This window comes from Prorops nasuta, unplaced genomic scaffold, assembly GCF_024137725.1.
Source record: "Prorops nasuta isolate Cenicafe-Biocafe unplaced genomic scaffold, Cenicafe_Pnas_1.2 PNAS00013, whole genome shotgun sequence".
Lineage (NCBI taxonomy): Eukaryota > Metazoa > Arthropoda > Insecta > Hymenoptera > Bethylidae > Prorops > Prorops nasuta.
Window position 1 is genome coordinate 5,257,163 of NW_027116810.1, and position 15,920 is coordinate 5,273,082.

At 34.3% G+C, this 15,920-nt stretch overlaps 1 protein-coding gene across 1 annotated transcript; it reads left to right on the forward strand.

Annotated features, from left to right (window-relative positions):
• Window positions 1–5,127: 5,127 nt before the first annotated feature.
• RpL17 (ribosomal protein L17) lies at window positions 5,128–8,533 on the forward strand. Its single transcript, XM_066734608.1, has 5 exons — window positions 5,128–5,195; window positions 5,389–5,477; window positions 5,573–5,732; window positions 5,824–5,994; window positions 8,323–8,533. The coding sequence occupies exons 2-5, from the start codon at window positions 5,397–5,399 to the stop codon at window positions 8,466–8,468; spliced, it is 558 nt and encodes a 185-aa protein (XP_066590705.1). The 5' UTR covers window positions 5,128–5,195; window positions 5,389–5,396; the 3' UTR covers window positions 8,469–8,533.
• Window positions 8,534–15,920: the final 7,387 nt, after the last annotated feature.

Sequence of the window (15,920 nt, forward strand, 5' to 3'; positions counted from 1 at the left end):
TTTAGACATTTCGATTTGATGAAAACCCGATGCCAGATCTAGTATCGTGAAATATTTAGCCTCTCCTAGTTGATCCAAGATTTCCGTAATGTTAGGCAGTGGATATCTATCGGCTATGGTTTTCTTGTTCAAGTGGCGAAAGTCTATCATCATGCGCCAACGCTTATTACCATCGGCGTCTTCTTTTTTTGGGACAATCCAGACAGGGGAATTAAAAGGAGAGAATGAGGGTTCAATGATGTCGTTATCTAGTAACTCTTGTATTTGTGGGTTTATTTCGGTCTTGTGAATAGGAGGGAACCTGTATTGTTTAGTATGGACTGGGATTTCATCAATGGTATCGAAAGAGCATTCTGGAGTGTTGGCTGGGCCTAATTGGCCCCCTGGTCTTCTGAAATTTTCTATGTGTTTTGAAACTAAATCCGTTACGTACTTCCTTTCTTCAGTGTTTAAACTATCTAGATTTAAATTTAACCCTAACCTACTGCTACTAGAAATCTGGAAAATATTTTGAAATTCAGCGGATTCAGAGGATTCAGAGGATTCAGAGGACGGTGGTGTTTCGCTATTCACCCCGTTATATTCAAGAAGCTCCACAGTAGGAACTTCAGCCAACACATCGTCTTCATTAATATTAAGGGCAGCGACATGGGCATACCCTTCGGAATTGGTAACTAAAGCTTCTCCCACATATAGCCCCTGGAGAAGATTAATCCTGGGGACCCACCCCCTCTTCATTTCCGGGTTGCCTATCCGAAATTTAAAAGGGCTACACGTCCTAGCAGGCAGCGAGATTACTTCTGGAATTTTGAACGGTATGGTGATGCCGTTCATTTTCAAGCATTTTCCTTCGTAATTAATTTGCACCTCATTGTGCGCAAAGAATTCATCCCCGAGGATGCCGTCATATTTAATGGGGAAAGAATCTGAAACTACATGGAACTTGGCAGACGTTCCAAACAGGTTTATTCTAATCGAGCCCAAAGTGACCAACTTTCCTTCCGTGATCCCTGTTAACGATAGGATTTCGGAGCTATTAAACCCATGGTGTGGTAATTTGCGGAGTTTTATAACGTTTACTTGGGCTCCCGTGTCTAATAAGAATTCCGCCGGGTTTAACAAAGACTCGGTTATACACTCGACACTCCGGTGTTTGTTGCAGTTTAACTTGATAGTGGCAATTTTTAATTCTGACCCGGCGAAGGTCCCGGCAGGTCTTGGTCTAAAAAATGTCCGGGTAGAGGCTCATTATTACCATTGTAATTGCTCGCGTAGTTATGAACGTTTTCACTCGGGTATTGTTCTAACGGTTGTGGAGGATGTTGATATTCATTCGCCGGATTTTGGTTTGCTTCGAGGGTTGGTTGGTCCGATTGCATAAACCTCACAGGGTACTGTCGGTTGTTTCCCGGGGAAGGATGTGAGGAATTATACCGCGGGCTGTTAGAGTCATTCCACGTTTGGTTACTCTGATTATGGTTAGTCGAATTATTCGGCGGATTGGGAGTGAAAGGAACGGCATGGGGGTTTGGACCCTGCGTGGCTTTTCTGTAAGCGAGTTTCTTACAGACCGATATATCGTAACCCTGGTTTTTGCAATAACGACATATTTCCCGAACTCCAGGTGGTGAAGAGTTCTGATTATTCCTCCCGGTTTGAGGTGATGTTGCTGGTTGTCGTTGTTCAGCGTTTCCTGATCTCTTTTTAGGCTGTAAATCGCGATCTATCTCAACGGCGTTGGAAATCGCCTCTTTTAAGTCCCCGTATCTGGACATTCGCACTCTCAAATGCAGATCGTCTCGTAGGCCGTCAACAAATGACTTTAAGATGTCATTCTCGTGTTTCCGCATAATACCCACAGGTGGTGAGCCCTGAGACTCATCCTCCACCCCTTCTATTAACGCGGTGGAAATTAACTTGAAACGGCCTATGTAATCGAGTAAATTTTCGCGAGATTGTTGTTTCATAATGCTTAATTCTCCTAAGTACCCATTTACCGATTTGTTTACGCCGAACAACCTTTTCAGGTGATGTTCATACTCTTCGTATGAATCGAATCGGGTTCCCAAAGTAACCCTTCCCGCTGTTCCCTGTAGCTCGTTTGCCAGTAATTCCACGAAAGCTCTGTGCATTTCGGGGGCAACCTGTGACTTGATCCGTCGGCAACTCATCAGTTGTTTTCGGAGTTCGCTGTTTTTTCCGTCGAACGGGGTTACGAGCTTGATTGCCTTGTAAGGGCTCAAATACGGATCTTGGGAGTTTACACTAAGTGGCGTTCTTTCTCTATCTAACCAGTCATTCCTGTCCTCGTTATACCTGACGGCGCGCTCATTATCGTTTTGTACTACAAAGCTCCTTAGCCTGCTGATAACAGCCTCCTGATTTTCCTCGCGCCTGTCCCTTTCTCCGATTTCTTTTTCTAACGCGTCAATTTTTGCACAGAGGTATTCAATCTCCTCAGGATTTCCCTGCCTCGCGGATAACACCTCGATCGTTTTCTCCATTTCGCGCATTTTCTTGTCCCTATTTTGTCTCTCTATCCGCAGTAGCTCGACCTCGTCCTGTGATAACCCACCCCTTTTCTTTTCTAATTCTAGTTCTAGTTCCTTAACCCTATGATTACTATTTACTAATTCCGCCTGTAATTGGTCGAAATGGACTGAGGTCAGACCTTTACCGTTGGACATTTTCTTACTTATTTGGGATTTTGTTCATTTTCCGAATCGCGTATCCCACTTCTGACACCAATTTTGTAACGTCTTGGTTCACGAGGATTGATTTTAAGGTACAAAACAGTACCGTTCGTAGATTTACCGTTTCGGGCACTATACGTTGGACTAGTTTGCCCGGGACCGGACGCGATACGATAGTTCGTATGAATGAAAATTCGGAGATTTATACCTGTATTCTGTTGGGCCTTGGCTTCTTTGATGATGAGGGTGAAAAATGCAAATAATGTAAAAACCAATTTCACTTAATAATTGAGCAAAAAATATAATTAGAGTAAGAATAATGAATACAGTGAAAGTAGATACTAACTAAAATACAAGTAGTTCAAACGAAGTTGAAGCAAATCGAATTAAGAAAAAACAGTGTAGCTTGACTTAAAGAAGAAATTAGAATGAATCATCGTTCGAAACTTAATTGCTACGTTTCTTCACCTAGAGCTGGACCCTCTAACCCTTGGAGTGGGGGGTGCGCGCTGAACCCAGGCGCATGACTTAGTTCCCCCCACTATTTCGTTAAAATCGGCTGGTTGCCATAGTATATACTCCCAGCGCTGGGATTCTGTAACTTCCCAGCGATGATTGTCGGTATCGCTAACTACCGATAGTTGTCGCTTGCAGTAACGAAAAGAGCGATTCTGTAACTTCCGTCTATATGGATTCAGTAACTAGTTATCGACAACTTTCGGTAATTGAATCGAGTTACCGAGAGATATCGCTAAGAGCGATTCTGTAACACAAAGTTTTCGATAATTGTCGTTAAAAAGGGCGGTCGCTACCGAATTCTATCGTTAACTTAACGACGACCGTGATAGGCGTCGGTAGAAGTTTACCGAGAAAGTAAATATAATAAATGTCACAAATATTTCTTAAATTAATATTCAGAAATCACAAAAAAGTACTTACAATAAATTTTCTTTATAAATTAAGGCTTACAGTAAAAATCGTAGGAAATAAAATTTAATATTTTTCCAATTTTTATATTTAAAAATAACTATATATATATATATATATATATATGCAGAGGTTTTCTCTAAAATATAGAATTAATTGTATTATTTAACTATAGCACACAGGCACTAACTGTACATTGTCTAACTCAAAAAAATGTTAAAACATTAATTTTTAATACTTATTTTAATTAAAATATACTTACGTTTTAATACTTCTTTTAAATAAAATATGATAATTTTGCTATAGTAAGAATTGCTATAGTCAAAATTGATATAGTCAAGTAACACAAAAATTCATATTTCGGTTGGTATTAAATACACCAATATTACCAACTTCCCTAGAACCTTAACGAATTTTATCGTTATCGTACAAATATGAGTTGCACCGACTATTGTCGTAAAGCTAAAGTTACAGAATCGCTCATTCGTTAGCGCAAGCGATAACTGTCGGTAGTTAGCGATACCGACAGCTGTCGTTAAGGGGTTTGACCCACTTGAGGCCAAAAACACTCACAATATAATAGTTGATGTGGTATATATTATTTATTACGAGCATTGTGAGTTTTTGGTGGAATACGTGCAAGGAAAAGCAAAGGTTTATTAAAGTTATTCGTCGGATAAATTTTATATTAGTACCGCTGAACCTCTAGCGACATCTATCTCGGTCGTTGTTAAGTTATAACGATATTATTAGTTTTCCTTTCAATAAAAAACTCAGTGAAATATCAATTCTCAGCTAAATGATTCGGTTTAGTACAATTTATATTAACTTCAATTGTTCGTAACTCCGTCGCTTAACTAAGATTGAACTGAGAGTTTTCTTAAAAAGGAAAGGTACGTTTATTCGGTAGGATTCGGTAGGTTACCGACAGTACCGACATTACAAGCGACAATCATCGCTGACTCTGAGTTACAGAATCGCACTTAGCGATTTCTGTCGATAACTGGACTTAACGATACCAAAAGTTGTCGCTAAGAGTTACAGAATCCCACTACAGAGAGAGAGAGAGAGACGTTACAGACGTTACAAGTTGGAGGAACGACTGTGAATACGACCGTGAGTTACAGAATCGCACTTAGCGATTTCTGTCGGTAACTGGACTTAACGATACCGAAAGTTGTCGCTAAGAGTTACAGAATCCCACTACAGGACATAACAACCCTTACAACGGCTCCTGCCAATCCGATCCGATCCAATCCGCAGAAAAGAAACACCCCCCCGATCACCATCAATTCTCACTAATACCAATTTCTGGCCGATAAATATTTTTATATTACTGCCAACTTTATTTTTATTTCCAACAGGTGGCGCGACGCCTGGCCAGTAATTTCTGAACATGCCCCTAGATCCGAGACCATCTAGGAATTTTTTCTAGATATTGCATCACTGCCACTTTGTCGAATCGTACTTAGAATGAGACTATGGAACACATACCCTCAACTTTTCCTCTCACACTCTGGTGAAAGTCATTCTTCAGCAACACCATCTTTTATTTTAAATTCGTGGCATCGAAAGGTAATGTGGTTATCTTTCTTTTTATAATCTGCTTACATCCGTAAAATTATTCCCAAAATTTTCACAATGTATTACCCTTAGCATTCCTAATGTTTTTAATATCATTTACGTAAATTGGTTTTAAGTAAATAAATATTTATATTTACATGTGTATAAATTAACCTAAAGTATTATCTGGTTTTATGCCCTTTAGAAATCATCATGGGACGTTATAGTCACGAACCCGTTAATGCTTCAAAATCTTGCAAGGCACGCGGATCCAATTTACGCGTACATTTTAAAGTAAGTTTACAAGCATTGTAACACTGATTTAAGTATTTATATATAGAAGCTTTGTTAGACAAAGTAGATAATATTACTCTTATATATGTTTTCAGAATACTCATGAGACAGCACGTGCAATTAAGCACATGGCTTTACGTCGAGCTCAAAGATATTTGAAAAACATAGCAGAGCATAAAGAGTGTGTACCATTCCGTAGATTTAATGGCGGTGTGGGAAGATGTGCACAAGCCAAGCAGTTTGGCACAACGCAGGGTAAATAATATTTTTAATTTGTGATTTATTTTAGACATTTTATTAATTCTGAAAGCTTTTTTTGACCAAAATTAACTTATTTCTTTGATAGGTCGCTGGCCAAAAAAATCTGCAGAATTTTTATTACAATTGCTAAAGAATGCTGAAAGTAATGCTGATCTTAGAGGCCTTGATATTGATCGTCTTATTATTGATCATATTCAAGTAAATCATGCTCCTTGCCTTAGAAGAAGAACTTATAGGGCACATGGCCGCATTAATCGTAAGTAAATATTTATATTTGTAAGAATTTATCCCAGATCTACTCAACTTATTTTTAAATAAATTGCTTAAGCCTTACCTCATTCTAAAACAAAATTTTAAATTTGATAGGTTTGAATTGTATATAGGGTTTATATTTAGCACATGCTAATCTCATAAGTTTGTATGAAACGAATGCATTTTTAAAAAAGGATGCTGATATTATTTCTTTATTTAGTCATTAATTAGATATTTATTATGTTTTAAAAGTTCCTTAATTTGAAACATCAATGCCTAAATTGCAAAAATGACATCTGACCAAAATATTACAATCACTAAATATCAACAATGTTTTAACAAGGGAGTTGATGAAAAAAATGTATTTTTTTTTTTTTAAATCACTTACTATGCATGAATTTATTGAATTGTCATGAGAATTAAATGTAGTATAAATGGAACCTGCTAAATATGGCTGCGTCAAGGTTCAATAAATCAAACTTTGAGTTCTTGTATAACATATTAAAATATACTTACTAATTAAGCATTCTGTGTATAAATTTCAATAATTTGGCACTTGGCATTAGAAATAAAAATGTTTTAGCAACATAATCATTTGAAATATGTACAGTACTTATTACAGAAAAAATATTAAAGGTCAAAACTAATCAATATGAAGTTACACATTTGCAGTCATTCTATCCAAGTTATTAAAAGTCGGTAGCATGAATAGAAATTGATAAATAATATGTAAAATGGCACAAAAATAAGCAAATTATTTTTAATTGTTGAATTTATTAGTTAATATTTTTCAAATTTTCAATAAAAGAATTTTTTGAAAATATAGAGGTTTCAAAGAATCGTAGAAAAATTGAGTATGGTTAAAATTTAAAATACATTTTTTATATTCTCTATTAATTATCTAGCAGAAGTAACATTAAAATCAAATATTTCAATAAATACAGTTATACTAATTAATATGAAAAACCAATCATGTTTATGCTCACAAATTTTTTGTTTTGTACAACTTAAAATATAGGTATTTTTTAAAATACATATTTAATTATATTTTTTGTTTGGAAATAGAGAAGTATACTATAAGCGTATGTTTAGAAATACCACCCAGATGCACCTAGAGGATCTTATTATGGCTTGCAGATGTACTCTATCCATAGTACCAAATCACATTAGATTCGCTGAGTGAACCTGGGTTGTATTTCTGAACACAAGTTAATGAGTACATTTTTAACTGTTTAAATTAAGTCTTCCCCTTGACTTAGAAAAATACTAATTTTTGAATATTCTTTTTTTTTTTTTAAGTTTCTATAAATATTGCTGAAACATGTAAAATAATAAATTTAAGAATGTAGAATTTATAATTGTTTTTAGATATTGTATATACTTTGTTTAGATTACAAATCTCCCTGGTAAATTTATCAGAAATTGAAATTATGTGAATAAATTGTAGCTTAATTTTGGTATTTTTTTGCATTTTAAGGCTATTCTTTATTTTATTTACAAAACTATATTTTTAGCTGGATATTCTTTTAATTGGTTTATGAGAATCAGAAGTCTCTCTATATGAATATTTAATTTTACATTTAATTAGTGCATTAGGGCCATTTAAACCATATAACGGGTAAGTCTTTTGTATAACAGAATGAGCAATAATTTGAAAGGAATGCAAATTCTGATTGCTAGTTTTCCAGATTTCTTCTGTGTTCTATTGTATACGAGGCTTGCTTGTTTTATTATTAAAACTGCTTGTAAAAGATGAATATTTCTTAACAATATGTGTCATTTTGGTAAAATAATATTTTTTATATGCGCTCTTATGCAATTTTTTCTGATACATTAATGGCCGTGTTCTAGAATTCACTGCCAGTACTGTGAATATCCTATTGTCTTCTTTCAATGCTTCATTCTTGACAAAGATATAACAATGTCCGCAGTACTGGCTGTGAATTTTAGAACACGGTCAATATAGTAACATAAAAAATCTTAAAATTAATCATATTATTCTACAATAAAAAAAGTAGTTTCTATTAAAAAAAATTAAAGTTAGCCTTTAAATTTGTAGACAGAGGCCATTAGAAAAACACACTGAATTCATTAAATATTTTACCTTATACTAAATAGCTTTGAAATGTAACAGCTTAATCTATCTTAGTAAACAGCAGAAATTTCTTATTGTCAAGTGTGCTGGAAAACCCTAATATTTAAAATTATTGTTCCATCGATTATAGGATAAGACTGCTGAGAAAACAGCCTGTGTCTTTGCCTATTTTAACTTTAGATTAAAGAAACAAAATTATATGTATATAAGTTTATAAAAACAGTTTTATTTTTACAGCTTATATGAGTTCACCATGCCATATTGAAGTTATCTTGACTGAAAAGGAAGATATGGTACCAAAAGCAGCAGAAGAAGAACCTTCAAAAAAGAAATTGAGCAAAAAGAAGCTAGCTAAACAGAAAGAAAAAATGATGAGGGAATAATTTAAGTTTAACAGCACGTGTTATATGTACTTTGATGAAAACAAAATAAAGGAAAACTGAATAAACCTTTTGTCATCTGTCTGCCCTCTTTACTTAGTAAATCATTTCACAATAAAATACAAGTGTAAGATATATTTTTTTACTAGTAAATCATGAATAATATTGTCTGAGTTTACCATAATGAAATATAAAATACCGTTAAATAACGAAAGTAAAATATGGATAAGCAAATTAAATTCTTCTATCGTGAATACAGCCATTTGCTCTTCTAGGAGTATAGTGGGAAATTGAATCCTGTGTTGTTCAGCTATTATGTTGTACGTTGGGTGCAGAAATCTTGCGTCAGGGAGGGGAAGTAGGAATCTGAGGGGCGAAGGGATTTCTAGGGATTTTGTCCGTAGCTGTCAAATGACGCGATTAACGGGATCCCTCACGCGTGCTTTACCGACAGTACAAGTCAATAAACAATTCGTTTAATAAAAGTAAAATGCGAAACAAATTGCAAAAACGCGCTTCTTTATGACAAGGTGCCAATTCTAACGAATCAATCCAGCTTAAAAAAACTCAAATCGGATGAAGAATGACGCTGTACCACTGTCCCGCGTTCTTGAAGTGGAAATAACCAAAAGTAACCTCTCTTCAAGAACGCGGCACAATGGTACAGCGTTATTTTTCAACTAATTTGAGTGTTTTTAAGTTCGTTTGACTCGTTATAGGACTGGCACATTATCCTACAAATGCCCGATTGTTCAATTTGCTTCGCATTTGAATTATATTAACTTAATTGTTTATTGACTTGCACTGTCGGTAAAGTAGGCATGAGGGATCCCGTTAACGGGATCCCTCAAGCCCTCTGTAGCCAACATTACGGAACGAAAAACGAGAGAGAATTGTCCAGCGCTATTTTTCGACCGATTTCAATGTTTTTTGGCTTGTTGGAATTGTTAGGACTCGCACCGTGTCATAAATAAAGCCGTATTTTCCAAAAAACGTAAAAAAAATAAAATTGTTTAAAAATTTGCATTAATAATATTTAAACGCAAAACAAATTGAAAAATCGGGCTTCTTTATGACGAGGTGCCAAACCTAACGATTCCAACGAGCCCAAAAACATTGAAATCGGTTGAGAAATAGAGCCGTACCATTGTCCCGCGTTTCTGAGGTGGACGAAAAGCAAAAATTTTTAGGAAGGAAGCTAGGCAGGCTAGGCTTCCTCCCCTCTCGCGGATCACGCTAACGTGTTCCCCCACTCTAGCATCGAACCTTACTGCGAAGCTTTCCTCTCATATTTACGCTATTCTCCTATCTGTAGCTATACATATATAAATACTGCTAAAATAATGTTGAGAACATTTCATCTTGCCGATATAATGAAATTGCTAAAAATGCAATTATCATTTTGAAATAAAATTGTAGAAAAGGAGATTTCGTAATGCTTGAAATATAGGGCATACGGCGAAACGCGGGACAATGGTAAAGTCGTATTTTTCAACATAATTTGATGAAACTAGTAATAATTAAAGCCATTCATCATGTAGATTGTCCTAAAGAGCTCGCATTTTCGGTAAAGCTTATAGTTTTTCAGCTATGAACGATTGAAGTTGCACGGCGCACAAATACATATTTCCTCTCCCGCTTAGATCAGCTGTTGCGCACGTCCATCCTCAATCGCTCATAACTGGAAAACTATAAGCTTTATCGAAAATGCGAGCTCTTTAGGACAATCTACATGAAGAATGGCTTTAGTTATGACTAGTCTCATCAAATTCTATTGAGAAATACGCCTGTACCATTGTCCCGCGTTTCGCCGTATGCCTTATATTTCAAGCATTACGAAATCTCCTTTTCTACAATTTTATTTCAAAATGATAATTGCATTTTTAGCAATTTCATTATATCGGCGAAATGAAATGTTCTCAACATTATTTTAGCGGTATTTATATGTGTATAGCTACAGATAGGGGAATAGCGTAAATATGAGGAAAGCTTTGCAGTAAGTTTCGATGCTGGAGTGGGGGAACACGTTAGCGTGAGCCGCGAGAGGGGAGGAAGCCTAGCTTTCTTCCTAAAAATTTTTGGTTTTCGTCCACCTCAAAAACGCGGGGCAATGGTACGGCTCTATTTCTCAACCGATTTCAATGTTTTTGGGCTTGTTGGAATCGTTTGGTCTGGCACCTCGTCATAAAGAAGCCCGATTTTTCGATTTGTTTTGCGTTTAAATATTATTAATGCGAATTTTTAAACAATTTTTTTTTACGTTTTTTGGAAAATACGGCTTTATTTATGACACGGTGCGAGTCCTAACGATTCCAACAAGCCCAAAAACATTGAAATCGGTTGAAAAATAGCGCTGGACACTTCTCCTTCGTTTTTTGTTCCGTAATGTTGGCTACAGAGGGCTTAAGGGATCCCGTTAACGGGATCCCTCACGCGTGCTTTACCGACAGTACAAGTCAATAAACAATTAAGTTAATATAATTCAAATGCAAAGCGTATTGAACAATCGTGGGTTTGTAGGACAATGTGCCAGTCCTAACGAGTCAAACGAACTTAAAAACACTCAAATTAGTTGAAAAATAATCCTGTACCATTGTGCCACGTTCTTGAAGAGAGGTTACTTTTGGTTATTTCTACTTCAAGAACGCGGGACAGCGGTACAGCGTTATTCTTCAACCGATTTGAGTTTTTTTAAGCTCGATTGACTCGTTATAATTGGCACCTTGTCATAAAGAAGCCCGTTTTTGCAATTTGCATCGTATTTGACTTTTATTAAACGAATTGTTTATTGACTTGTACTGTCGGTAAAGCACGCGTGAGGGATCCCGTTAACCCTCAATTTTGGATCGTAAACAAAAGAAATATTTTCGGAAAACGATTGCGGAAAAGAAGGAAGGATTTAATACATAACAAAGAAGACAAAATATATCAGATGAGTATAAATTAATAACAAAAAATGAAAATTATTGTGAATTTATAAGGAAATATACTTTGTGGTTATTTTATTTCAGTTACAGGCTAAATCCTATTCTTTAAGAGTTTAAATCGCAGGAAAGAAATACTTAAAGACCAATGAATGAAAAAGGACTGATTTATAAAGCATTTCTGTGTGCATGGCCCAGTCATTTCTATAATTGTGACATAATGTTGTAATAGTGAATGTGTAAGCGATTACTGTGTATACAAAGAAATTTTATTACAAAATAATCATAATGTAGGATAATGTTTTGATTCCTATTATTATAAATTAAAGCTAGTTCAATTAAAATTTATTATTTTAATTTCTTCCTTAACCACACACAAATTCTATACGTAAATAGTAATTATATATTCTTGTAGAACCTATCTTTAAGCTACTCTAACTAAATCGCAACTATTTTAAATCTGTGCAGGTAATAACTATTTACTTCAATGATTTTTATTATTCAATGTGAGACAAATTGTGTAAAATTTCTGCTAATTTCTTATTGATCCGTCACATGCTTCCTCATCTCGTATGACATTTATTTGTCTTGATTGTTCCTTCTTCTTCTAGTTTTCAACACATAACAATAATTTTATTATCATTTTTAAATACACGCAGATAAGGTGATTATGCTGATTTGTAATTAATTTTATAAATATTGGAATGATTGTTGAATCATTGTCTTATTAAGTTAGGAAAATGGGCGTTTGAATGATGCTATTTAAATTGGGCCTCTCTTCTGTGAGATATGTTCTCATAATACTTGGATAGATAAAGTTCCTTGAAAGTTATGTGTATATTACTGAGTTCATCTTATTTTTTAGCTTCAAGTAGTTTTCCAGCAACGTGTTTGAATATATATTTTGAATATAGAATACTCTTATTTCCTTACTCTTATTATAATGTTGTCAGGAATGATAGAGAGATATGTCAATCATCTGAAAATGATAAGATATAAACATGGCGACTGGATAAATTAAGGTTTTAGGACAGATAAGTCTCATGAACAAATAGGAATAATAAAATAAGTATTGCATATTGGGAATGGATATTCAAATATGTAGCTGGAAAGTATAATTTGAAGCTGAATACAAGATGAACTCAGCAGTATACATAAACTTATTGGTCGACAATATTCTCTCAAATGGAAGGAAAAGATATCATGTGGATGAGGTGCCAAACATATTTAAGTACAATAATGTTGGCTTGTATAATAAATGGCTATTATTTGTTTCTATTATTTTCCGTTTATTCAGTTATTTTATAATACACTTTTTGGACCATGCTTCCTTTCGCACGCCATGCTTAGCAACAACACTAAGAGCCTCTGTCGACCTAAAAAGAAAGAGGAACAACAGTGCTGGCACCATGGACGATCTCTGGAACTAGTCTTATACTTATGCGTTTACCAACCCAACAAATAAGTTCAGTGTTCATTCTACAAATTTAATACAGCAGTAGTTTACCAATCATCCTAATTATTATAGAAACAATTAGACAGCAGAATAAGCATATATATATCTGAGCATATTTGAAAATATCTAGAGAATTATTGGTATATGTGTTGAAAACTAGAAGAAGAAGGAACAATCAAGACAAATAAATGTCATACGAGATGAGGAAGCATGTGACGGATCAATAAGAAATTAGCAGAAATTTTACACAATTTGTCTCACATTGAATAAAAAAAATCATTGAAGTAAATAGTTATGACCTGCAGATTTAAAATAGTTGCAATTTAGTTAGAATAGCTTAAAGATAGGTTCTACAAGAATATATAATTATTATTTACATATAGAATTTGTGTGTGGTTAAGGAAGAAATTAAAATAATAAATTTTGATTGAACTAGCTTTAATTTATAATAATAGGAATCAAAACATTATCCTACATTATTATTATTTTGTAATAAAATTTCTTTGTATACACAGTAATCGCTTACACATTCACTATTACAACATTATGTCACAATTATAGAAATGACTGGGCCATGCACACAGAAATGCTTTATAAATCAGTCCTTTTTCATTCATTGGTCTTTAAGTATTTCTTTCCTGCGATTTAAGCTCATAAAGAATAGGATTTAGCCTGTAACTGAAATAAAATAACCACAAAGTATATTTCCTTATAAATTCACAATAATTTTCATTTTTTGTTATTAATTTATACTCATCTGATATATTTTGTCTTCTCTGTTATGTATTAAATCCTTCCTTCTTTTCCGCAATCGTTTTCCGAAAATATTATTTTTGTTTACGATCCAAAATTGAAGGTTAATCGCGCCATTTGACAGCTACAGACAAACTCCCTAGATATCCCCTCGCCCCTCTGATTTCTGCTTCCCCTCGCCTGGTGCAAGATTATTGAACCGAACTGTACTACGCAATATTGACCAATCAGAGCTCTCAGATTCCATCATTTCGAGTGCTATAGTCAACTAACACGAATCTCCTATCCTCCTTTGTTAGAAAAAGTCCCTGTATATATGTTTAACGTATGATAAAAAAATAAATTGCATTTATAATACTTGAAACGACACTATAGACTTTGCTAATACATACTATGTGTCAAATAAAAAATTACCCACTTTATACATTTTAGTAATAATTTAAAATTTTTCATTATTTGGAAAGCTTATAATATTTCTTTCTGAAGTCATATTTGAGCAGTGTCTCCTCTTCACAAGTGCCTTATCAAGAATAAGCATAATTAGTGGAACTAATTGTTGAAGGCATATTACACATGTAAAGGGCTACGCATGGGGTAAAACCTTTTACGAAGGGTGATATGGCTATATGAGCTACCAGAAATAAGAAAATGTACTATTATGTCTTCGTAAATGGTTTTACCTCAGGCGTATTCCCTTTACATGTATAATATGCATTCAACAATTGATTCCACTAATTATGCTTATTCTTGATAAGGCAATTGTGAAAAGGAGACACTGCTCAAATATGACTTCAGAAAGAAACTTTATAAGCTTTCCAAATAATAATAAATTTGTAATTATTACTAAAATGTATAAAGTGGGTAATTTTTTATTTGACACATAGTATTAGCAAAGCTTATACTGTCGTTTCAAGTATTATAAATGCTATTTATTTTTTTATCATACGTTAAACATATATACAGGGTGTAACGAAACGACCGCCTTTTCTCGTAACTGGAGGTTCGGGGTGATAAACTGAGTTCACGTTTAAAATTTCGTTCGAATCGTTCAAGAGGTTTAAAAGTTATTTACATTTAAAAATCACCCTTTTTCGGTCCTTTTCGAACGACTTTGATTGCACAATGAAAAGTGGAGAAAGTGAAAAAACAATTGATGAACACCCCAATAGAATGTAAAAGTTATCGATCGCGCGCGATAATACTTTTGCTATTTATTCCATTAATCTGGCTATCAGATTAATTTTAAAAATAGCAAAATCCTTTTCATTACATTTCCAATTCAATTCAGTACAATTATCATTGACTGAATTTATGGTAAGAGCGAAAAGACGCAATGAAAAGAAAAGTATCAGAAACTAAGATGTTGCGCGAACGCACTGATAATTTAATAAGAAACGCATGAGGGCATTCTCTTTCTACTAACGAAGCTAAAGAGAATGATTCAAAATCAATACATTGATGATAGAGAAAACTAAACTTACCCATTTAATGTTCTCCAAGTTCTTTTACATCAAAGTTTTTAAGAAAGCTTTAACTGGCTCCTCGATGATTTCCAGAAAGCACACTATCACTGATTTTGCATTTAAAAACTCGCGAATTTAAGCAAATTAGGTATTAACCTACGTTCCTTCAAAACACCGGTTAATTTGACACTTTTGAACTGTTTGAAGTATGCTGAAGAGAGAGAGAGAGAGAGAGGAAAAATAATAAGTCATTCGTTTCGACCACTCTTAATCAGCCTACTTCAAATAGTTCAAAAGTGTCAAATTAACCAGTGTTTTGAAGAAACGTTAGTTAATACCTAATTTGTTTAAATTCACGAGTGCTTAAATGCAAAAACAGTGATAGTGTGGTTTCTGGATATCATCGAGGAGCCAGTTTGAAGCTTTTTCGAAAACTTCGATGTAAAAGAACTTGGAGAACATTAAATGAGTAAGTTTAGTTTTCTCTATCATCAATGTATTGATTTTAAATTATTCTCTTTAGCTTCGTTAGTAGAAAGAGAATGCCTTCATGCGTTGTGTATTAAATTATCATTGCCCTCGCGCGACATCTTAGTTTCTGATACTTTCCTTTTCATTGCGTCTTCTCGCTCTTTCCATAAATTCAGTCAATGATAACTGTACTAAATTGAATTGGAAATGTGATGAAAAGGATTTTGCTATTTTTAAAATTGATCTGATAGCCAGATTAATGGAATAAATAGCAAAAGTATTATCGCGCGCGATCGATAATCTTTACATACTATTGGGGTGTTTTTATCAATTGTTTTTTCACTTTCTCCAATTTCCATTGTGCAGTCAAAGTCGTTCGGAAAGGACT

Excerpts from the sequence above, each read along its gene's own strand:
- RpL17 (XM_066734608.1), top strand. The coding sequence starts at position 5,397 with ATGGGACGTTATAGTCACGAACCCGTTAATGCTTCAAAATCTTGCAAG. Across the intron at positions 5,478-5,572 it reads ATTTACGCGTACATTTTAAA|AATACTCATGAGACAGCACG; the intron begins GTAAGTTTACAA and ends ATATGTTTTCAG. Across the intron at positions 5,995-8,322 it reads GGCACATGGCCGCATTAATC|CTTATATGAGTTCACCATGC; the intron begins GTAAGTAAATAT and ends TTATTTTTACAG.